The following is a 26,311-nucleotide window of genomic DNA, read 5'->3' as shown; positions in this document are numbered from 1 at the left end:
AACTAAAACTGAAAGAGAAGGAGATAAGCAGAAATATTCATAGTTTTATCCCTGAAGACAGGGCACTGATAATTGAACCCAACCTCTGGCCCTGAAGATAGGGCACAGATCATTTGTTTGGGTCCATTTGAGTCACATACATCATGAGTCGATACACAGTATATAATCGGCTCTATATCAATTCATGCTTCAAAAAATTACATTATAACACCATTAACATCCATCTTCAACGAGATCAAATACTGACAGCTTAAATAGAGAGACATGAAAAAGTGGAGCAAGAGTAAGCAAGTTAGCCCTTTCGTCCTGTTCCACCATTCACTTAGGTCATTGCTAATCAGAATCAGGTTTAAAGCAGCGGCATATGTTGTGAAATTTGTTGTCTTTACAGTAGTGGTACATAGTAATAAAAACTAAAGTATATTTAACCATTTAATATATAGGTAGAGCAAAAATAGAAATTAAAAAGTAGTAAGGTTATTTTTGCTTACAGGCAGCTGCAAAACAAGGAACCCAAAAGAACCCAGTTACAGAAACATGAAGACTCCAATGCCCACAGTGAAAGAGAAAATTTTTAAAAATCATGCAAACAATGAAAGTGAGCAACAACAGCATTCCAAACCAAACTGAGTCCTTAGATCCAAATACCTGGAGCAGCTCGGAGTAGGCCCAGAGCCTCTGTATTCAGTTCATTATATTAGCGGGGCAAATCACCACAAAGTTTGTAGACACAAAACACAGCAATCGGCAACTGTCTCAAAGCCTTAGCGCGTGGAGAGAGGCTCCCCCAATCTGGACTGGCATTTAAATCATCCGAACCTCACACTAGGACACAGGCCCTACCACAGGAAATCGCTCCAGGCCTAGATTTCACAACTGAAGAAGCTGTCCATGACCTCTCCAAATCGATTCAGCACTTAGAACAATCCACGCTCGCACCCGGACCAGCTGGCCGGACATTGGAACTCCTCCGTCACGTCTCCTCCTCTACAACCAGCATGACTCCAACTCCAGGTGTGGCGATTTTGCAGTGCACCAGCAGGGTACATCAAGAATTTGCTTTGCCTTCATTTGACTTTTTACTGCTTGCAGTAACAGTTCACCACAATTCACACCAAAAGTGTTACTAGTAATATTTCTGTTATGCCATCCCTGGATTGAGTTGAGGATATCTGTTGTGCACTCTGCAAGAACCCGATTCCTTTCATAAAGTGACAAAACTGCACAATATTCCAGGTGGGTCTCACCAAGGCCCTGCATAGCTATAGTAAAATATCTTTGCTTCTGTACCCAATTCCTCTTGCACAAAGAGGAGCATAGTACTTGTACTCCTTACTGCAACTGAATGCTTGCTTTCTGCCACCACTATTATAACATATGGTTATTTGAGTTGCTGTTGTCTTCTTGTCAGTTTAAACCAGTCTGACTGTTCTCCTCTGACCTCTTTCATTAACGGGACATTTCCCCCACAGAACTGCTGCTCAATGGTTGTTTTTTTTTGTTTTCTTTTTGCCCATTCTCTGTAAACTCTAGAGACTGTTGTGAGTGAAAATCCCAGAGATTAGCAGTTTGTGTGATATTCAAACCAGCATATCTGGCACCAACAAATATTCCATGGTAAATATCACTTAACTCAAATGTCTTCCCCATTCTGATGTTTCATCTGAACAATTGGTTGCATATTTAATATTTCAGTGATATTGCATACATACTGTTTGGTTAAGCATTCTGCAAACTAAACAATCTTTCAGTGCATCATTAAACCCACTGAACTAACAATGTTCAGACAACTTCGGTTCAGCCATGCAAGCGGAAATAAACTCCGCTTCCTTTTGATTGCTTATGAAACCTAAATAATGGTGCAATCAGCAATGGTTTTGGTTCTAAATGTTCCTGTATTACTTTCACAATATCAGTAAAGCTCATTTCAGCTGGTATGGTTGGAGCAGTCAAACTTCTAAGCAAACTGTATGCCTTTAAACCCAATGATCTCAGTAAAATTGGTAATCTCTACTCATTTTATTTCATTTGCTTCAAAGTACTGCTCAGTTGATTCCATATGCAGCAGCCAGTTATCTGATGTGCAATCAAACATGTCCATCTTTCTGATATAGCCAGCCATTTTTTTTATATAAATATATTGTTACGTACCCCGTAACTGGGTCACTTACCAGCAAAGCTAGAGAGGTCCATTGAAGTCTGATGGTACTATTTTTTTTTAAAAAAACAGTATTTATTGGTAAAAATACACAATATCAGTGCAAACATACAGATAATATACGTCGTCATTACTAACTAACAGTGCGGGTATGATAATAATCAATAAGACATAAGCTCTTTCGTTGTCTAGGGGATAATGTATTGTCCGATGAAAATAAAAGTCATTAGCTCATTCAGGCTGCAGCCTTTGGTTGGAGTCAAGAGAGACAGATGTTTAAACTTGCCAGCTTTTCCTTTTTATGATGTCGATCCTTCGAGAGTTCTGTTTTTGTAGTCGGTCCTTTTAGCTAAGCTGTTCCGTGGACGCCCGCCAATTCCTAGGCCAAGGAAAAGGACGCACGCGAGCCCCACCGGCTGTCGCTATTAAACGCTGTCACGGGATTTCTAGCGTTTCTCTGGGTGAGTCTCAAGAGGCTGTTCCCCAGACCCTCTTATCTCGACTCGCAGGGTCTCAGATTTCAATCAGGGTAGAGGGATGCCTCCCCTCAACCAGCCCACTTTTGGTCATTCCCCAAGGGCTTCAAATAAATAGCACAGTATTCAATACACAATTCCATCTCCAACAGACAATGGCCGTTTCCTGTCACTTTGTATCACTGAGGGGCCAGGACATTCCAAACGTCTCTCTCTCAGTTCCTGGGTCTCCTGACCTGACTTAATAGCAATCTTGCAATCCTCAAAAAGAAGGGGGCTACTTTGGGACCCTTCGGCCCCTCAGAGTTGGGTACACGCGTAACAATATTAATATCATCCAATACTCACTGATTACAAACCCATGAATTAGTCTTTTAAAACTCAAATGTCTTCTCTTATGAAGAATGCTGTGCTTTTTTTCCCCTAAACTCAAACATCGTGCTGCACTCTACAGCTAGGTAGTTGTCACAGGTTTGTTTAAAACAGGGGGTTCCTAACCGTTTTTATGCCATGGACCCCTACCATTAACCAAGAGGTCGACAGACTCCAGGTTAGGAACAACTGGTCTAAAGTCCAGAATGTGAGGCTAACTTCATTTTTACTTTAGCGAGACACACATACAACGTGGAGTGATAATGGATCCCACACACACACACTTTTACATAACCCATAATTATGTAAACAAAGAATGTGTAAATATACTTAGCTCAAATATTAAACACAATTGAACCTCTTGACCATGTCTGCATGCTTATAAGTGCTAAGTCACTGTCACGATTGGCTGATTAGATATTTGCATTATTGAGGTGTTCAGGCGTGTCTAATAAAGGGACCATTGTGAATGGTGGCCATTCAAGTATTGACCTCTAACACGCCACTAGTCACTGCCTGCTGCCAATAATTGATATCTTCTGTTCCCTGTCTATCAACCATTTCTCAAGACAAGTCAGCACGTTACCTCCAGTCCTATTGGACTTAATGTTGCACACACAAAAGCTTTCTGAAAGCCTTAAACAATATCCACTGATACTCCCCTCATCTCTTCTGTTATTTACAGTTTTAAAGTACTTCAGTTAAGCAGAACCACTATTTCATTGACAAATGCTGACTTAGTCCAATCCCATTAATGCTTTCCAGATGTCAACGAGTTTCATTACATCTTTCACAGTAGATTCTCACACATAGCCTACCATGGAGCCAGAATCAGACTTAGGTTTATTATCACTGAATTCTTTTTTTCCTTTCCACACCTTGTGGAGCATTGGATGGCAACCTTGTCATTTGTTTAGCATTTTTGTCTTTTTTTTAAAAAAATGAGCCCGAGTTGCTGACTCAACTCTCAAGCCAGCATGGATGGAAAGCCAGTTGGATTTGAACCCAGGACTGCTCACCTTGAAGTCCAGTGCAAATGCCGCTACACCACCAGCCGGCAACCATTTGAATTCTATAACATGAAATACCATACCTCTGTAGAAATTTGTAAGCCTTTGGGACATGCCAAGTCTCCTCAATCACCTAATGAAGTAGAGTAGCTGACATGCCTTCTTCATGATTGCATGTGATGGAACCAGGATAGATCCTCCAAGATGTTGGTGCCCACAAACTTGAAGCTGCTCACCATTTCTGCCATGAAGACTGGTGTGTTCTCTTGACTGGTTAGACTTACTAATCTGTACTTTTTTTGCAATTTCCCTCTCCTGTTTATAAACACTGGATAGCATTGGCCACACTCTAAAAAGCTGCATTACTGTGTTACAGAAACTTCACTACAGGTAGTATAAACTGCCCGATGCATCACCACCGCCAGCCTATTGCTATCAAGGACAGACATATTTACAGAAAGGTGCCGGAAAGGGGACAATAACATCATGAATGATCCCACCAACCCTGCTCATGGACCACTTGTCCCACCCCAATCAGGGAGAATGCTATGTAGCATGCATACCAGGACTACCAGACTCAAAAGCAACTTTTCCCCCCAAGCAGTGAGGCTGATCAACACCTCCACCCACTAACTCATCCCTTCACACCCCCAACCAACACTACTTTACCAGTTCCTGTCACTTTATGTACAAACTCTCATGTGCCTAGCATCACTTTATGGACATACAGTGGTGCTAGAAAGTTTGAGCCCTGTAGAATTTTCTCTATTTCTGCATAAATTACCTAAAATGTGATCAGATTTTCATATGTCCTACAAGATAAAGAGAACCAAATTAAAAACATTCTTGTTCATTTTATTTACATACTTTTTCCAACAAATATGTGAACCTCTGGGTTAATGCCTTTTTACAAAGGTCTATTTGGGGTCAGGTGCTCCAATCAATGAGATGAGATTGGAGGTGTGAGTTGTAGAAGTGTCCTATCCTTTATATAAAATAAAGCTCACAAAGTGAGGTTACTGACAGAGTCTGCTCTTCAAGAAAGATCTTTATATGCCCCAAGCCTCAATCAAAACAACTTTCAGAGGACCTTAGAAGAATTGTAGAGATGCATGAAGTTGGAAAAGGCTACAAAAGCATTTCTAAAGACCTGAGTGTTCATCAGTCACAGTCAGAGAAATTGTTTACAAATGGAGGAAACTCCAAATTGTTACTACTCTCCCTAGGAGTGGGCATCCTGCAAAGATCACACCAAGAGCACAAAGTGAGGTAAAAAGAATCCAAGGGCAAGACCTGCAGAAATCTCTAGAACTTGCTAAAGTCTCCGTTTATACGTCCACTATAAGAAAAACACTGAACAAGAATGGTGTTCATGGAATGAAACCACTGCTCTCCAAAAACAAATAAACATTACTACACATCTCAAGTTTACAAAAGACCACCTGAATGTGCTACAATGCTTCTCAGACAATGTTCTGTGGACAGATAAGACAAAATTTGAACATTTTGGCATTAATACAAATTGTTTTCTTTGGAGGAAAAAGGGCACTGCACACCAATACAAAAACCTCATCCCAACTGTGAAGCATGGTGGAAGGAGCATCATGGTTTGGGGCTGCTTTGCTACCTCAAGGCATGGAAAGCTTGAGGGAACAATTAATTCAAAATTGTATCAAGACATTTTACAGGAGAATCTCAGGATAGTTGTCTGTCACCTGAAGCTTAATAGAAGTTGAATAATGCAACAAGGCAATGATCCAAAAGACAAGAGTAAATATAAGTTAGAATGCTTTAAAACAGGGATAGGCAACCTTAAGCACAAATTATCTTCTAGCATGCGTTATTCATTAATTTGAGGCAAAACATAGCTAGATATATTTAAATGGATAATTCCCATATTTCAAGATTTTTTTTTAAATGGCATTTATCTGGCCCACTGCCCACTCATTAATATACAATCCGGCCCACAGAGGCAAAAAGGTTGCCGACCCCTGGTTTAAAAAGAAGAAAATTTGTATTTTGGAATGGCTGAGACAAATTGACCTTAATCCTATAGAAATGTTGTGCAAGAACCTGGAGCAAACAGTTAATGCAAGGAAACCCACCAACATCAGAGCTGAAGCACTTTTGTGAGGAGGAATAGCCTAAAATTCCTCCAATCCCATGTGCAGAATCAGCAGTCACATGAAACATTTGAAATTATTGCTGTGCAAGGAAGTCACACTACAGAGTACAAAGAATCCCAAAACATGGAAGCTCATTCCAATCAGTTACTTTGGTATGGATTGGTGCCGGGTAAAGATAAAGACACAGCAACTGAAGAATACAGTACTTTTCACACCCATTGCTAATGCAAGAACCGTTCAAGAAAACCAGTTTTGTGCAAATTCTATAAGAATGCGATTAATATGCCACTCCTTAAAATTCTTTACTTTTTTATGCTTGCATTTTCAATAAATTTTGCTTATAAATACCTATAAACTACTGAATAAAAATGAAGAAACTAACTGTATTCTCAAAGTACCAGCAAAATGTTGATGTTACAATGATGTTCCATGTCAATACAGAGAAACAAAAATCAATGGCCAGAAAGAATATTGCTAAAAGGAGAGGGAAGAACTTATTTGAAGGGATGATAAATTCTTTTTTAAAAAAAAAATCAGAATGGCAATAATTACATTTTAAAGGTTGCATTTGATCATAATGTTATTCCATGCCAGAATGGGATGATTGGGTAATTCCCCTTTCAATTGTCCCTGGAGATTGCACTGTTCTAAGTGCCTGAAATTGATTTTATGAACATCTCACTGCATTTTTTCTGTGAAATTTATTGGCTGAAGTAGCTGTACTTTGATCACAAGTTTTATTTTCTCCATTCTTTAAATAGACTCTCCTTTCTGAGTAAATTTACTTTGTTTGCTACATTAACTGTTGTGAGTCATACAAGTGGCCCAATCTCAAACCCACTGGCAGATGTCATTTTCAGCAGACTGAGAAAATAGAGGAAGATTGAATGAGAATATATGGGAGACAAGTAGCTTGAAGACAATGTGGATCAATGATCAGACTTCCAGATCTTTCTTTTCATGGCTTTTATTCAGACTGCAGTACAAGATCCAAATTAGGGCATTAATACAAAATAATTTAAAATGAACTTGCCTTTTGCTTAATATAGGGCAAAAGTTACTCTTTAGAAGATACCCAAATGTACTTATTTATAGCAATCTGCATTGATGCAACATAATTCAAAGTAAAATCTTATTATCAGAGAACAACCCATGAGATACATTTTCCTGTGGGCACACTCAGCAAATCTATAGGAAAGTGACTATTACAGGATCAATGAAAGATCAACCAGAGTGCAAAAGATTATGAACTGTGCAAATGCAAGTATAAATAAATAGCAATAACAAAAGCATGAGATAAAGAGTCCTTAAGGTTAGAACATTGCCTGTAGCAACATTTCAATGATGGTGCAAGTGAGTGTAGTTACCCTCTTCTATTTGAGAGCTTGATAATTGAGTGGTAATAACAGTTCTTGGGCCTGGTAGCAAGTCCTGAGGCTCTTGTTCTCTTCTCACTGCTGCCTCAGGTAGAAGGTACATGACCTGAGTGGTGGGGATCTCAGAGAGCAACAAGAATGACACCTGTGCGGGAAATGAATGTGTGCATTTCATGGCATTCAATTCATAAGACTGAAACAAAAATCTTATTGGTTTCCCCAATACAAAAGCAGTATATGGACATTGCATCAAACCCCATTTCCACACTTTAGTTTTAGTATGGGGTATCTCACCTGGGAAACAGAACTGGCTCACAAGTGCAAGAGGTTTAAGCACAATGAGAAGCAACTCTAATTTTACTCTACAAATGACTGATAATTATAGAATATTTGACAGTTATGGCACGGAGTGAAGCCTTCCAGCCCATTGATTTCATGCTGACCCCAAAATCATTTCTCAGCTCTTGTCCCATAGCAGGTTTGAACTCGCGTGCTCACCCAGGCGACTTTTTAAGTGAACTGAGGGGCTTCTGGCTTCTCCAGCCTTTCACATACGAGTATGCATCCCATACAATTCATTGGGTGATTTGTTTTCATCTCAACTCATGTACCATTTAATCCAGAAACGAGGTACCCCTTTATCTCTCGCGGCATTACACCACAATTTCCAAACAACCTTAGCCTAGTTAGTCTTTCATAATTATAATTCAACATACTGTCAATATTTGAACTTTGTGCACCACTACCTCTGCCCAGCAGTGTGACAACCAGAACTGCACAGAACATACTAGCTGTGCATAACTAGTGTTAAATACATTTCCTGCAGGATTCCCCACCTTTAGTATTCTATGTTTCAGTCAATAAAGGCAAATATCCAACATATGCATTTTTAACCACTTTTTCTACCCTGTCCTGCTATGTTCAATGGTTTACCAACATATTGTACTTGCCAGTATCCTCCTCCTTGTCTACATTTCAACATCTTTATTGTTAAATCCAAAAGTTCCCAAATGATCAAAATATATTACATTCACCATTGCCACCTGGTTAATCACAGCACCAGAGATACATGGAACGAATGCAGGATTACAGCATACATACAGATAACAGCCCCTCTCTATTCTCGGCAACTTCAGTCATTTATGCAGCCTTTCTTCAGTGTTACTATTTTAATATAGTTTAGTTAATTACAGGAGATGTCAACAACCAGTTTAGAGAAGCTCACAGCACACAGTGAAAAGTAATTGGACAGAAAACTGATGTGGCAGTTGTTCTGCAGCCTCACCATTCCAGCAGCAATTAGAGTTCAATCCTGACCTTGTACAAAATCCATGATGCTCAGGCACTTTGTATTATTTGCATTTCTTCCAGGTGTTCCATTTCACATATTCCAAGTAGCTACTTGTAGGATAACTAGCAGCTGTAGAATGCCATGGTAGGTGGTAGGTGGCAGGACAGTGATTGGAGGGGCATATTGCTAATTAATGAGCATGCGAGAGAGAACAGATTGAGCAGAAGCCTTCTGGATTTAAATATATACAGTACAAAATTCAAGGGAGGTAGGTGTATGAATGGAACCAATGGGACCTTGGCTCTTCTTGTAAAATCAAAAGTAACAAGCCTGGATGTCATCTTTGATTCAGATTTGAATTTTAAATCCTACAAGTGACCAGAGCAACATTTCTACACTTAAGAAATATTGCAAAGGTGTGTCTGTTTCTGACACAATGTTGCTGAAAAATTACTTCACGCCTTTATATCAAATAGACTAGATTACTGTAGTGGATGTTTTACTGGTCTTTCAAAGCAAGCTATTGACAAACTAATTCCTTCAGAATGCCACTGCTAGACTAAACTAAAAGCTAGGATGGGGGAAGCATATCACACTGTCCTAACTACTCTGCATTGGCTTCCTGTACATTTTAGATTTGATATTAAAGTTCTCATTTAAAAACTCTTAATGGTCTGGAACTGACTTACATCACAAAATCAAAATATAATCCAGCTCAAGCTCTCAGGTCTTCTTCTGCTGGTCTCTTAAAATTTAAACAATCTCCCTCAAAAGATCATCGGCAGGTCAGCTTTTTTGGACTACACTCCTAAACTGTGAAACTCAATACCTAAAATGCTAAGGGAAGCTGACTCAGTTGACACGCCAGCTCAAAACCTATTTATATAACCTTGCTTTTAACTAACATCTTCCTGTTTTCTTTTTATTTTCATGTTTGTACTTTAAAATGGGATAAAGTACTCTGAACTGCATTATTTTGATGAAAAATGCTGTATAAATAAGCTATTATTAATGGCTATGGCTGAATAGGGCTAAATGGCCTCATTTTGTGTGTCATAAGGATCCGAGTGAATATGCCATGGCCATTATTAATTTCATCAAGACTTGCATGAATAAGCATGCGCCTCTGAGACTCGCCAAAACTTAAGCCATGGATGAACCAGGAGATTAGCAGTCTGCTGAGCACTAGATTTGAGGCATTTAAGAATGGTCTCTTCAAGAAGGCCGGGTATGATCTACAAAAAGCCTTTGTAGGAACAAAAGGGCAATTCTGTGAAAAAATAGATACAATCTGATACATAACAGCTATGGCAGAATTTGCAGGCCATTACTTCAAGGTGAAACTTAATAGCATAACTGCCAGGGATGCTTCACTCCCAGATCAGCTTGGTGCCTTTTATGCACATTTTGAAAGACAGACTAACACTACACTTCTGTGGATCCCCACAGAATCCAGCAGCCCTGTATCTCTGACACCAAACAGAATACCCTTGACAGGGTGAACCCCCACCCCCAAAGGTGTCAGGTCCCGATGGTGGAAACCTGAAGTGTTCAAAGACATTTTTAACCCCTCCCTGTTGTGGTCTGAGGTCCCTGTCTGCTTCAGAAGGGCAGCAATTACACTGCAGGGTGAGTTGCTTTAATGACCATTGATTAGAAGCACTCTCATCCGCTGTGATGAAGTGCTTCCAGTGGTTAGATATGGCTCCTTAGTCCTGTCTGAGCAAAGAGCTGGACTTGCTGTAATTTGCCTACTGTAGTAACACATCTACAGTGGATGCAATTTCACAATCTCACGGGCTCTCCACTCTGCTTTGAACCTCAAAGGCAAGAAAACATCAGACTACTGCTCATCTACTACAATATTATCAGCCTCTCAGTATTACTCACCGAAATTCTAAACCTGGGCCTCGTACCTCTCCAATGACATCTCCTCTTCACTGACAATTAACACAAGCACATCTTACGGATGTACGTCTAGTCTACTGCTCTACTCCTCCTTCAGTCACGACTCTGTGGCTAAGCACAGCTCAAATACTACCTGTAGATTTGTAGATGAGGCTACAGTTGCTGGTAAAATCTCAAAGCAATGAGGAGTTTTACAAGGGTGAGACAGATTGGCTTGTTGAGCAGTATCACAACTAACTCGCAAATACTTCATCAGGACCGAGGAATTGATTATGGGTGCCGGGAAAGGGAATTAATAAGGATGCCCACCAGCCCTCATCAAGTGGTCAGTTGTGAAAAGGTGAGCAGCTTCAAATTCCTGGGTGTCAACATCTGAGGATTGGTCCTGGGCCCAACACATTGATGAAGATCCACCGGCAGCTCGACTTTGTCAGGAGTTTGTGGAGATTTGGCATGTTAGCAAAGACACTTGCAAGTTTCTGTGATGCACAGTGGAGAGCATTCTGACTGGAGGCTCCAATACACAGGAGGCTGCAGAGGGTGGTGCACAGCCAGCTAGCTCCATCATGGGACAAGCCACCCCATCATCGGTAATCTTCTCAACATGGTGCCTCAACGATGCTGGCATTCATCATTCTTCCCCTCTGCCATTAGATTTCTTAATGACACAAGAAACCATGAACACTACCTCATTATTCCTTTTTTTACACCATTTCATAATTTATAGCAATCTTGTCTTTGCACTGTCATGGTGCAACAAATCTCACATAATATAAATCAGTAATAATAAACTTCTGATCAAGGACTTGTGAGAATTGGGAAAAATATGGCTGAAGTAAAGACAACCACCTCTTACTAACCTGACTGAATTTTTGAGGTGGTAACAAAGGTGATTGAAGTAGAGCTGCAGATGTTGTCCACATGGATTTGACAAGGTCACTCATGGGAGGACCATCTAAAAGAGCAAGATGCACAAGATCCAGTGAATTGGCTTGCACAATTAGTAGTAGTTAGTGTACAATGGGACCTATTTTAGCTGGAGGTCTACGAGTTGTAGCCTTTCACATAGATCCATATAGGGATTTCTTCTGTTTGTGATATGTATGAGCGCGATGAAAATGTGGATGGATAGATTAATACATTTTCAGACAATACAAAAATTATTAGCATTGTGGAAACAGACTTCCTATGGATATAATGGGATAGATCATTTGCAGATATGGGCAAAAAATTAGCCATATTGGCAGCTGGAATTTAATCCAGTTAAGTGTGAGGCATTATATTTTGGGAGATCAAATGTTAATGGTAAAACACTCAAGTGTTCGCGTCCTGATGGATCTTGGGTCCAAGAACCAGGTTTGGAAAGCTGAGAGATGCAGAGGAAGGTCCAGGAAGAGTTAAAACAATAACTAAATAAAATAACAGGAGGAAAATAATGGACATGTTGGAGTAGATAGTTTGAAATGGGTGTATTTTAATGTTAGGGGTATTATGGATAAAGGTGATGAACTTAGAGCACGTATCAGTATATGGAAGTATGATGTTGTATACACTACAGAACCCGGATTGAGAGAGGAACTGGATTGGGAGTACAGTTAAGGAACAGTGATCATGACACCTTAAGTTAGCAAGAGACAAGGGAAGTATGGACCTTAGGGTAAAGAGTATTAATCTGGAGCAGGGCAAATTACAAGACTTTGAGAAAGTTGACGGGGAAGAGCCGCTTTTTGGGGGGGGGGGGCAAATCCACATTGGACACATGGGGGTGTTTAAAGACCAACTACAGAGTACAGGAGAAGCATGTCCTAGTCAGAAGGAAGGTCAAGGATGGCAAGGCAAGAGAACCTTGGATGTCCAGAGAAGTAATGAATTTAGTCAAGAAAAAGCAAGTAAAGCATGGGAAGCTAGAAACAAATAGAGCCCTTGGGGAGTATAAAGTCAGAACTCATAAAAGGGAATTAGGAAAGTCAGGAAGGACCATAAAATGTCCTTGGCAAATAAGATTAAAAGAAAAGAGTGCATCATCTGTACAGACATCAGAAGCATGATAACTAGTGAGAGGGTGGGACTACAAGGATAAAGGGATGAAGATACACATGGATGCAAAGGGTGTGGGGGAGGTCCTTATGATTACATCAGTATTTACCAATAAGGACATAGAGGATAGAGATGTCAACACTGAGTATTAATATGCTAGGGCAATTTGAAGTAAAGGAGGGGTTAACATTGGGTCTTTTTAAAAGAGCATTAAAGTGGATAATTCCCCAGCCCCTGATGAGATGCACTCCAGGTTATCGAAAGAGTCAAAAGAGACTGCTGTGGCCGTGGCCAGCATCCGTGTTCTCTCCAGCCACAGGTGAGGTCCCAGACTTCAGTAGCTATTGTTCCACTGTTCAAGGGAACGAGGGATAATCTTGGGAACTATAGACTGGTGAGTCTTATGTCAATGGTAGGGAAGTTACAGGAGAGAATTCTTAGGGATAGGATTAATGGCATTTGGAAAACCATGCTCTAATCAGGGAGAGCCAGCAATAGTATTTTGTGGGGCAGGTCATGTCTTACCAACTTGACTGAGTTTTCTGACAAGATTGAAGGTAGATCTGTGAAAATAAAATCTCACACAGATTTCATTAAGGTGCTTAACAAGGTCACTGATGGGAGACTCATCCAGAAGATTAAGATGCCTGGGATCAATGGTGAATTGGCCATTTGGATTCAGAACCGGCTTGCTTATAGAAGACAGAGGGTGATGGTCAAAGGAATTTACTCTAGCTGGAAGTCTGTGTTTAGTGGTGTTTCACAGAGATCTGTACTGTGACCCTTGTTGTTTATGATATATATAAATAAAAAATGACCTGGATGAAAATGTAGATGGGTGGGTGAGTAAGTTTGCAGATGATACAAAGATTGCTGTGGATAGCATAGATGACTGGTGAAGAATAGATACCAGTTGCAGATATGAGTGGAAAAACAGCAGATGGAGTTTAATTTAGCAAAATGTGATTTGTTACACCTTGGTAGAGAGACAGTACACAGTTAAGGGCAAGATCCTCAAGTGTTGAGGAGCAGAAGGATCTTAGGGTCTAAGTTCATAACTCCTTGAAAGTGACTACACATGTTGATAGGGTGGTTTAAAAAAGGCATAAAGCAATGCATGCATGCTTTTATTAGTTGAGGTACTGAGTTCAAAAGTCAGGAAATTATGGTGCAGCTTTCTAAAACTCTAGTTAGGCCAGATCTGAAATATTGCATACAGTTCAGGTCACCCCAGTACAGGAAGAATACTGAGGCTTTGGAGAAGGTGCAGAGGATGTTCACCAGGCTGCTACCCAAATTAAAGAGCTATGTGCTATAACAAGGCATTTGACAAACTTTCTCCACCCTCTATGGACTAGCAAAGGCTGAAGAAAGAATTATCAGAAGATAGTCAGCAGCATAGATGGAGTAGAAAGACTATTGCTTCCCATGATTGAAACCTCTAATACAAGAGGGCATGCATTTAACATGAGAAGGGGTAATTTTGAGATGTGGGGGCACATTTCCCCACTCCACCCCCCTACAGAGTGGTGCCTAGAATGTTCTGCCTGGGGTGGAGGTAGAGGCAAATACACAAGACTTTTTAAAAAAAAGTTTAGCTAGACACACAAATGTGAGGGATATGGACATTGTGTAACCTGAAAAGGTTTGTTTAGTTTCCTATTTGATTACTAAATTTGTTCAGCACAATATTGTGGGCCAAGGGGCCATTTCCTGGGCAGTACTGTTCTAGGCTCCAAGTCCATATCTCCATGAGTATCTGCACAACTTGATAGGGTGGCAAGGTGCTGTACGGCATGCTGACCTTTATTAGTTGAGGTACTGAGCTCAGAAGCTATGAAGTTGTGTTGCAGCTTTATAAAGCTCTCTTTAAGCTACAACAAGACTATTACCAGGATTAGAGGACTTATGCCATTCCAGGGGTCAGCAACCTTTACCACTGAAAGAGCCACTTGGACCCGTTTCCCACAGAAAAGAAAACACTGGGAGCCGCAAAACCCGTTTGACACTTAAAATGAAATAACACTGCATACAACGTTTTGTTTTGCCTTTATGCTATGTATAAACAAACTATAATGTGTTGCATTTATGAAATTGATGAGCTCCTGCAGAGAAAACAAAATTACATTTCTGCATGCAACAAAAACATTTTGAACTCCGAAAATAAGACGTTGGGTTGAAGGTTACTTTTAAGTAAAATACTCAAGGTCTATTTGAGTCCTTCTTGTATTTATGAAAAACGCTAAACTTAAATTTGCCGCCAGCAGCAAACCAAAAATAACATCAGCCAGCTGTCAACCTGAAAAATAAAAGGACTATTTCACTGAACAATGAAAACATATGAATATACGTAAAATAATAGGCAATTAAAATATTTATCATACTTGGTCAGGTTGACTCACACCTGACAATGCAGTCATATTCGGTAGGGATGGATCGATGCTTAGGGGAGTGACCGGGAAGGATAATGTGTTTTTTTCCTCTGAACTCACAGAAGCGTTTCCCAAACGATGTTTGCATTGCGATGATTGCAGAATGTAAATACTCCGAATTTATCATGTCGTGACCTTGTTTGAACTCTCAAATTGGGGAAGTGGGACAATGTGCCTTTCTGCAAATCTCTGGCAAGCACTGTCAACTTGCGCTCGAATGCCAAAACATCCTCCAACATGTGCAGGGCTGTACGTCCTTACCCCTGAAGAGCTGTGTTCAGCGTGTTCAGGTGCGCTGTCATGTCTACCATGAAGTGTAACTTTTCCAGCCACTCTGGCTGTTCCAGCTCAGGAAAGGTGAGCCCTTTGCTGCCCAGGAAAGTTTTCACTTCTTCCAGACACGCGACAAAGCGTTTCAGCACCTCCCCTCTGGACAGCCAGCGATAAAAACACGTTGTAGCGGTGTGCTCACGCAGTCAGTAAACTGCAGTCAAAGATAGCTTTATTCGAACTAAACAGCCTTGCTTTTAAGCCTCCCTCAACCCGCCCCCCATGGGCGCGGATGCTGCAAAAGACACGTACTCACAAACCCCCGTAGGCTATCTCCCTTAGCCTGAACGCTGGCTAATTGTGAGCCGGTTCGGATGTGTCAGGAAATGGGTCGCCACAACGTCTTATTTAGATTGTACAAGATCACCATAATCTTCAAATTTAGAATTACATTTCAAAAACTAACAAACCAACATAAAATACATTTTAATTAAATACTGACCAATTATTTCCCAAAGCAACAGGGAGCCGCAGCACAGACGTAAAAGAGCCACACGTGGCTCCGGAGCCGCGGGTTGCCGACTCCCGGGTTAGACAAACTTAGGCTGTTTTCTCTGGAGTGGCAAAGGTTGAGGGGGAGATCTGATATAGATTTCTAAGACACACAATAACATCTTATTTTGAGAAATGCCTGCTGGATCATAGACTTTAGAGAGAAACACATTGAATACCAAACCAAAGACGACATATTAAATCTATGCAAATGCTTTGTCAGTCTGTTTAGAATGGCTTTGACTTCTGGGTCCTCTAGGTTAAGAAGCTTCCTAAGGACAACAAAAGAGCATAGAAGAGAACATAACAGAGCCAAAAACATTGCTGAGATGATTAGATCCCTTTTACAAGGGAAATAGAAGATCTAGCAGAGTGTGAAAAAAGAATGACAAAAATCAAAATTGCAAAATGTAAAGCAATTTAAAAAGGTATGGATAGATATAAAATTTGTGCTCTTCACCAGAAAAATAGTTCAGAAGATTATTTCCCAACACTTAGAATAAGAACATAATTTATTTTTTTTATTTAAATGCAAGTGAATGGAGACATGTGGAAAGTAGCTGCAGTTTCAGCATTGGGTCTGGTGCAGTGAGCTGCAGCAGCACCCGAGGCCTTTTCCCCAAACCCTGTCTGCAGCAGCCTTTTGCTACGTGTTCTGATACTCGCATCCAGAAGCCTGCTGTTCATTCAAATACTTAACTTATACATTGAACTACATATATTGCAGTAACTGCTTGGTTTGATGCACAATAATAAAACAATCTTTGTAATTTAAAAGGGGAAAAGTATTGTCCAGGATGGAGGCTGAATTCAACACTGGCACTGTTTGGAGAGTTATGGGGGGGGGGGGGGTGTAATGATAACTTTGATGTAGCTATCTTTATGGGGTTCCTGAACTGTTACTATTCCTTTGACAGAAAATGAAGCATCAGCTTTAACCACCAACACCACACAATGTACCCAACTCCAGCAATTCACTTCCATGGAGCCTGATCTGGGAGGGGAGGGGGAATAATGAGAGACTGTTAATAGGGTCAGTATCGAGAAGACCTGACAGAGTTTGAATGGTGGTCAGGGCAGATACCAGAGGTTCATTGTTTCCTCAGAAGGGGTGGCTTAGCCATTTAGTTCTGAACTTTTTCCAAACTAATCAGATAAATACAAATCCATGGTCATTAGACAATCGTATGGAGGGTCAGGACATCTGACAGACATTCCACATCTCCCGGAAGTTCAGGGAGTCGTCAGCATATTGACAGTGGCTCCTTGACACCCGCAAGTTATATAATATCCCAGAAATCAATTTTTTTTGAGACAGCATGCGTGCAAGACAGAGGGTGAGAGGGGTCTAATAGGGTCAAAAATAATGACAGTGTTGCTCGCTTCACTGTTTGCAACAATGACTTTTCTATTGCCCATGGTGGGTTAAAATGTAAAAGACATGTTGAGGTGAGTTTAACAGGTGTCATTCATTCGCATAGCTAACTTCATTTAAACTAGCTGGCTAGCTGCTAAGGAGCTACTCTACTACAAATATCCCATCTCTCCCGGGAATCTCCCGCAAATTGATGGCGCTATCTCCCTGAAATGCTTTTGCAGGGTGGGATATCGGCATCTGAGGTCTCCAAAAGTTAGGAGAACTCATATCTGTAAACCTAAAACACTATTGTTTCAGAAATGCCCAACATGTGATCCAATCTTCCTAGAGTCGAAACATTCCAACGGAAACATTGCATTGCCAATGATGCAATTTGATACACACCCATTTCAGAAGGCCCAGCAACTACGCATGTATGATTCAAGCCAGAAAGCATCTGGTCATTCCCCCTCACCCAAGTGATGCAAAATGACCACAAAATAGTCATTCCAACAATAAATAGGAGTTGAATATTGACATTCCAATGTATTCAGATCATCAGATACTTATACACCTGCAAGGAGCTGAAAAACCTAGATTACATTAGATATATTTTATAATATAATTAGATTAGTACAGGCAGCCCTTGTGGTCAGCAAGGACATGATGGGTCTTGTTTCTGTGCTCCATGACTCAATAACTCTAAATCTAATGCACGAGGCCTTTGGAAGCTAATGCATTTTAATAGAACTGGACACATACTGAAAATGACTAAATAAACCTTGAGGTTCTAAATGTTTTAGTGAGAGTATCTACTATTTTTATGAAAGCCATTAATTCCAGTAAGTGGCCTTTGATACAATGTTCATTGAATCAAGGGCAAAAGAACCAATTGGTGTCCCAGTTTCCTATGATTTGTGCCCTACTTAGGGACTTCATTGGTATTCACATGCGGATTGTGAACTAGCACTTTCTAATTTTTGCTGCTGGTTCCAATTTACCATTAATATTACATTCAACTGAAAACAGCATGGAAAGGTTGAGGTTTTAAAAAAAATAGTACAAAGAGAAACAAAAATCCACTTCAAATATCTCCCTTTCTTTCACATTTAGAGGTAAACCACATACAGTGGTATTCTACTCTTCTGAAATAGCTCATGCAATATGGATAAACGAGAAAGCTTTTATCTAACACATACAATTCCAGCTTTAAGTCCGTTAGAAGATTCACAAGAGCAGTGATTCACTCTTCAAACATTGTTCTTCTATATGCAGCCCAAGTGATGCCAGCAGTGACTTGCACAGTTCAGGACATCTTCATTAATTCTTCAACAAGTGGGTGTCACCAAACCAAAGCCATAGGAAAGTACAGCACAGAAACAGGCCCTTTGGCCCTTCTAGTCCAGGCCAAACCATTTAAACTGCCTATTCCCATTAACCACAGCCCACCATGCTCCACCCACGTATCTATCCAAACTTTGCTTAAACATTGAAATGCCAATTAAATTCGCTTAAACACCACTTTTGATGGCAACTCATTCCACACTCACAGCCCAAGTTTCCCCTCAAAACTTTTCACCTTTCACCCTTACCCCATGAGTTCTAGCTGCAATCCTAACCAACTTCAGTGGAAAAAGCCTGCTTGAATTTACCGTATCTATACCTCTCAATCTTCTACTTTCCAGGTAAAGTCCTAACCTATTCAATCTATGTGGAAAGCATAGAAAAATTGTATTTTATATTGAATCAAAGATTGAGGCAAGATTTAATCAAGTAGTATCAAATTACAAACTTGGAGAGCATGAATAAGATAAAGGTATTTACATTTAGTAGAGGTATACAACTGTGGTACAAAAAAACTACTTAACTAATTGGAGGTTTAGGTTGACTTTATTTTTTCCCCACTCAAGAACTTGCTTCTGTTTTTAAAAAGGAGTAGAGACAGAAATTCTGCATTTAAGCAGCTCTATGTACCCAAAGTTTCACAAATGGCAAGTCAAGTGGTCTGAATGCTGGGAAATGGGATTAGCTGACTAGCTCCTTTTCAACTTGGGACAAACAATATGGGTCTAAAGAATTTCCCACAATTCTAGTCACTCCAGCACCTTATTTTCTCAATTCCTGGATAAGAAATGTTATTCAATATACCCAGAGACACAGAGGGATTTACAGAAGGGTGTGTGTGGGGGGTGTGGAACGGTTAAGATTTTCATGCTGAAAGAAAATGGTCTCACTGACATCCAGTTAAAAAGAGTGGACATGTGATAATATTCTCCCCACCCTCCCCTGCAATATTTCGTACCGAAAAGCCAGCCAGTTCAATGGTCTTCCTGCCCATCAGAAGGCCTGCAACACCAAAGGTGTAAGCTCTGGAGCAGGGAGGGAGAAAGCAGAGGTAGGATGGGGGCTGAGCTCTTGAAGATGACATCATGCAAGATTAGGTGGGGTCATAGATAATAAAAGAGGGAGGAGAGGCTTTCAAGCCACAGAGCGGAAACCAGGTATGCTCACTCGAGTACCACTGCTTCGATCAGCCAACAAGAAACATGGAATGACAAACCCTGTTGTTTATAGCCTTTGAACTTGAGACTTCCAGGGCCCCAAGCTGATCAAATCTATCGTACCTAAAGGTAGTCTCACACACGGCCTTGCTTTGTGCCCATTGCAATGAAATTTCTGTTGCAAAGAGAGCATGGGGTTAGTTCAAGCTGCATGCTCTCAGACTTTCCAAATGGGCTCTCCACACATTAGACACACAAATACATGGAGCAACCCAGAATGCACAGTGGGAAAAAAACACAAGCTTGCATGCCATTTTAAGGCATTTGATCTTCCTTACTTGACTGTGATAGTACAGACCATTCATGAAGTTGGAAGCCCTGGCAGCATTTCTCAGGCAGACTTCAACATTACTGGAAAAGAGCAGAACCTGCCATGGCGATACAACCACAGCAGTCCTCATCCTAGCTGTGATGACTGCTCTCCCTTTAGGCCAGTCCTGATCCTGACAGACTCCCTACCCCATGTTCAGCAGCTGAATCCACCTACCAACTCTCCAACAATGGAAAGCAAGAGGGTCTAAAACCACCTCTTGATAAAGTTTGCAGCAGTGCACTGTTGAGACTAGATATATTGGTTACTTTTGAGGCCTAAAACAAAAAACCCAGGGACATAAAATTAAGCAGCTGCTTTAAATTTTATTTAGCCTGCCTTCCAAGCAGGGTTTTGTCACCTGTTACTGCCCATTAAATTAGGAAGTGATCCCTTTTTTTTTTAAATTTTAAGTTATATTTTCAGACTCAAATTTACCTCTTATCAGGGATTAAAATTACTTTCATCACCTCCATAAAATGGTCTACAACTAAATGATAACAATATTTTTATTCATCACTAAAGCAAATATCCCAATTGCACCTGGGGGAGAAAAGATCTCTTTGGTACATTCAGGCATTGTGTGTTTCCTCCACCTATGGACAAACCTGCAAAACAATCTTTACAGGCACAAATTCTATTTATGCTTTTGGTTGAAATCAAACAACTCCTCTCCAAGTTGTTTCTACATTTGTGAAATTCTGCAAAACTGACAGTTAAAAAGCATACAGATTAGATTCATTTTACAGTTAAAACTCCAAGTTATAAACTGGACTCAGTTGCCCAAAACAAAATGCTACCCATATTTATGGATCTTTATGACTGTAATACTGGCAGAAATAAAAAGAGTGAGACAACATCCACCAACTTAGTGGAGAATTTTGAAGACTCATGACCCAAGTGATGAAATGTGTTAATTTGTCCTGAATCGCCGGTCTTTGATTTTGAAAATGGAAAAACTGGATTCTAGTCACCTCAGCCAGAGAAAACATCCCTGCCAAGCCGTTTAAGAATCATAAAATCAATGGATTAGCCTCCCATTCTTTTGAACTTTGAAGTTTATTCTCAGTCTGCTTAATTTATCCTCACAGGACCGATCCTCTATCCTATCCTTTGTCCAGAGCATACCCATCAAGTCAGGAGGCCCATTTCATATACAGTAACACTCATCAGAATACACATTTCAAAAAGGTTTTCTGTTTCATTCCAAAAGTGTAACTGTCCAACACTATGCCTTTAGTTGCAAGAAACTTCTCATTATATTAGGTCCAAATCATAATAGTATTACATACAAAACTAAGTTTAAAGAATCAAAAAAATGTCAACTGATTAAGTACTTCTATTTCATTAATTTCCATCTTAAACATCTTTACTCAACAGGATAATTTACTAAGTTCACAAAAATCACAACTAAATACATCTAGAAGTTTAACATTAATGTCAATAGTTTCTATTCATAGAAATGGCTAGTACAACGTAATTTGGTCAGTCTAGCCATTAGCTTCATATTTATCCTGATGTCAAAGCCCATTCATTACCTACAATTGTCCAGTTTTCAGGAAAGTTTTTAAAAAATTACTCCGAATGACCCACAGGCATGTTTGGTTTGGCAGCCAAACCCAGGGCAAATCTCAGCAAGTTAATTTATACAGTTTCTATGGAACCACCTCATTACAAAGGCAACCTGTTTGATGTCAAGTACTATATAGCAGAGATACTGTGGACCAGGAGCACACTTTCCCCATTTATCATGCTTATTAAGAAAGGCAGATTAAATGCAGTGATTGTATCAGGTTAGACTCTGGTGCAGCAAGATCCACCAGTGCATTTTCAATACAATGAGTAGAAAAAAAGAATTCTGGTGGAAAAAGTGATAGAAAGCCACCAAGTCAAAGAAAGAGGAATGCCCAAATTGGCTAATGACAAAGTCCCAAGCTTCTGGATCCAGCGCAAGAAATACTTTAGTAGCACACTCTGGAAAAATGCAAACATTTGCAGCAAACTCACCAACATCCTACACCTGTTCCACTGTGTCAAACAAGCAGGAAACATTGAAGAGGATATAGATATTCCTCAGACTTTAAAAGAGTTACCAAAGGGATGGATATCAATTATGTCTAATCAATGAATTGAGAATGCTCTGCTGCCTTTTGACATCATCCACAACTAGCATGCTGTACATCAATTGGTCATGTGCAAAATTTCAGCAGAGAATATGATTATGGTGAGCACCAATATACCAATCACAGCATTCTTACTTTGCCAAGCTAGGGCCTATGAAACTCCAAAGGCTCCTCGGGTGTGTAACAGTACAAAGGTGATCTTTTGTATCACAGTTGAGTGAAAGAGCAAGGTCAGAGGTACTTGTTTGTTTCATCCTAAAGGCACAATAAAGGTGATATTAGGGAACTGTTTGTTAAGGAAGTTGACCAGTTGCACTTGTTTTTAAGAAATCAAACTAAGTTATTCTTGATCATTTAAAACTAACACTATCTGCATGTGGCACATAACCCAAAATCATGTGTGAAGTAAACACCAGTCAAAATAACCTGTAAAGATGGGGATTTCACTCGCACTCCATCACGGTCACTCCTCTCTCCAGGCGCTGACCATATGAAGACTGTCCTGGCTCCTGTGTTCTATACCCACTAACATGATGAACTGATAAACAAGGCTTCGGGCCTACTCCAGGGTTCAGATCAGAGGGCTCAGTTCAGTTCAGAATGTTGTTTGCATGGTGTCTCTGCCCCCTCCCCCTTCTCATCTGGTGTTGGGTCTTCTGTTTATTTCTTTTCTTTAATTGGTTCTTTCAGGGTTCTTGCTTTCTGGCTACTTGTGAGCAAGCAAATCTCAAGTTTGGGTAATATGCCTTGAAACTTAAGTAAATAGATGCCTTGGTAGAACGAGACTTTGGGATTTCTCATGAATCAGTTGGGCCCCGTGGTCGTTTCACTTGATCATTAATGGGTAGTCGTGGGTGCAGAACACCTGCTAACCAACCACCTGTCATTACCACGGAGAAATCACCTACACTCCCTATACCAAGTGACCTTCAACAGCCACTGCTATCACTGTTGTCTGACACTTCCGAATCGTACAATGGAAGCTATAGATCAGCCTCCGTAGACAACCAATCAAACCGCAAAACGCACTCCGAAACTAATGTTGTAATTGACCTAGTAAACATTTTTAATCGAATCATCCTCGTTTTCTGGTCGTCACTCCCCCCTCCCCCACCATCCTGCGGCCAGTTAAGGGAGCACTCCTCGGACTGGCACTAACCGCTGGGTCTCTGGTAGGGAAACAGCGCTGTCTGCCCCAGTACAAAAAATGTGCGCCCGCCGGTTGCCTCGGGAATGTGACCGGCGCTTTATGTGAAACTGCTGCCATCTTCAGGTATCCTTCTGTCAGTCCCGGTCCGCCCCCGTCCCCGCCCCTATCACGTTAAATCCACCGTGGAAAACAAATGTACATCGCATGCAATTTAAAAAAATAATGAAAATAGTAGATTGAAAATCCTGAGAGTGGAGGGACAATGTGCGTCTCCCCACTTGGAATTAAATAAAGCACAGTTCAAACAAGGACTCAAGGTAGAAGTGGATCCCCCCCCCCCCCACACATGATACGTGATAAGTTGTCACCTATGCCCCAAATCTCTCAGCGACAGAGCTGGAGCGGAGGCCTGCAGTGTTAACTGTTTGCGCCTGGCTTGCTCTGCGGGCTCGTGACCACTGAATGAATCTCTGCTGCATCGCTCACTGAGGGAGCCGCTCACTCAGCGGGGAGCAGATTGCCAGCACTCGCAGAGCCTCTGTCATCCAGATAAATGCAATGGCTACAAGAACGCGCTTATAGTCGGCACGGGGCGGGGGAGAGAAGAGAAGAACCAGAGCTATTCGCATTTTCCCCTCACTTATTGTTCAGGTGTCACAGGTCCACACACACGCACATTGGCAACGCCGGTCAATAAACGTAGACCCCAAATATCACACCATAATCCGTAAAGCAAACCGAATAGTCACAATTGAACCCCTGCCAGAGCCCAGTGAAGTGTTGAATCATTCATATATAGCGCATTGTACAAAACAATTCAAAATTAATACTTGGTACCATGAAAGTATTATGGAATGGACATATTAAAGATATGCGTGTAGCCCCCATACACATTCCCAGTCAGGAACCACTGCCTAAATAATTTGGAATCTTTTATGTGTTAATTTGTAAACAGATTGGAGAAATCAGAGCGATTAAAAACAGCAGCTTCACAAATAAGATAACAGCTCTAAATACCTCGGAGTCGTACCACTCCAAGACCAGTTTGCTGGTGTTTGGTAAGAATTTGCTGTGGACGTGTTCTGTGGCCAGTTGGACGGCAGGTAAGATGCCCTCTGAGATGCTCTCCGCCGCCAGCGTCTTGTTAAAGGGCATCAGCCCCATGATGGGCAGTTCGGAGGAGGCTCCCAGCCTGGTGCCCGTGTTCTTGAGTGCTAGAGCCGAGTGAGAACACCAGCCCCACGGCAAAATCAGCATCCCAAGCCGGCCTAGGGAGCACCAAAAAACCCAGACGAATAGTCCAGATCGGTAGGTCCTGAGCGCAGGATCCATCCTGTAGGGGGGAAAAGACGTACAGCTCGACCGGTAGCGACTGGGGATCAGAAGGCTGGCATTGGAGGTGTCTCTCGCTCGCTCCCTTTCTACCCCGAGATGGGCTCTCGCAGAACGTCGCGAGGTACCGCTGCCTTGTGGTCCAGGGACTGAGCTCGCCGAGTTCAGTGCATTCCTCTCGCTTCTTCCTTTTCGTCAGGGGTCCCGATCGCGTCTATCAATGGCGATGGGCGCCCCCTCTCTTACTATATGCATATATAGACACATATAGATAGATTAATACGTGCATTTGCCTTCCTCGTTTCCTTCAGAAGGATTTTTGGCAGCAGTTCAAAGGAAGGAACCAGCTCGGCACGGGTATGAAAGATCTCGCAGAGCAGCGCCGTTTATCCACTGTGCGCTAATCTCGGTGTTAATGTGGGAAAGATCTCAGCTTCTCCCCTGTCCTTGCATCGACTGCGCCCGTATTATCACATCACATACAATCCACAGAAACACGAGCATAGATACCAGGAAATCCCGCCACCCCTTCCCCGCCAAAATACGATCTCACACAGGCAGAGAGTGAGTCGAGGAACCAGGTCCCTGGAGAGACGGCCGAAGTGGAGAAGGAATCTCCCCTTTCATCTCGGTGGTCAGTGGAGCCCTGTCAGAGATGCAGACTGCAGATGTCAGCTACCGTACTCCCGCTTGGGTTTCCAGGTGCAAACTCTCGGCGATCCGAGTTTTCTGGGCTGACCAGTATTTACAATCCGAGCGTATTTTCCGCGGCGGCTGACACACTGTTGAGTCTCGAGCGCAAAGCAGATCTGACTTTCGGCTTCAGCCGCATTGGACTCCGAGTCTGGGCTCTTGGGGGGGAAAAAAAAACACAAGGAAAGCAGACAGAGTTGGAGGTCTCCGATACCGTTTGTGGAAATCTCCACCAAAACAAGTACTTAAAAAAATCACCAGACCCGAGCACAAAATGCTTTTAGGTATCAAATTAAAACCGCATGCCGCTTTGAGTCAAGAGAGCGTACTGCGCTGTTTATATTCGAGGGGGAGTTGATCACAGGCCATTAACTGAACCAGATCACCTTGGTTTCTACTGCCAATCACCGAATTAATTTGCACTTCTCTCTATTGAATAAACGAAAGCATCTGTTCACTGCACATCACCGTCAAATATGGATTAAACCATAGGGAATTAAACTGCGGGATTAGATTTCGTCCAGTCTGTAAAACATTAAAACCCCATTTATTATATTCTCAATCAGAGGCTCGTTTTGAAGCAATTTCCCCTAATTATCTCTTAATTATTACAGATTTTATCTTCCACCCGCTTGTGTGAGTGCCATGTAGAGGAATCTTCAATAAACCCTTAAATTAATCATAATTCAAAAGAACGGCTCAAGTCTGCATGATCAATGTGCACATAAAGTAACCCCTATTTTTAATTCTATTGAAAATAAAGTTCTGAAGATATGG

General features: G+C 41.2%; 1 protein-coding gene across 1 annotated transcript in view; it reads right to left on the bottom strand.

Moving 5' to 3' along the window:
* Positions 1-25,466, bottom strand: part of gabbr2 (gamma-aminobutyric acid (GABA) B receptor, 2) — a 973,371-nt gene extending 947,905 nt beyond the window's left edge. The window contains exon 1 of the mRNA XM_059972542.1: positions 24,527-25,466. Within this exon, the coding sequence (XP_059828525.1) occupies positions 24,527-24,841 (315 nt within the window). The 5' untranslated portion in view covers positions 24,842-25,466. The remainder of the gene's footprint in view (positions 1-24,526) is intronic.
* Positions 25,467-26,311: the final 845 nt, after the last annotated feature.

This window comes from Hypanus sabinus, chromosome 6 (assembly GCF_030144855.1).
Source record: "Hypanus sabinus isolate sHypSab1 chromosome 6, sHypSab1.hap1, whole genome shotgun sequence".
NCBI lineage: Eukaryota > Metazoa > Chordata > Chondrichthyes > Myliobatiformes > Dasyatidae > Hypanus > Hypanus sabinus.
This window is presented reverse-complemented; position numbering and strand designations above follow the sequence as displayed.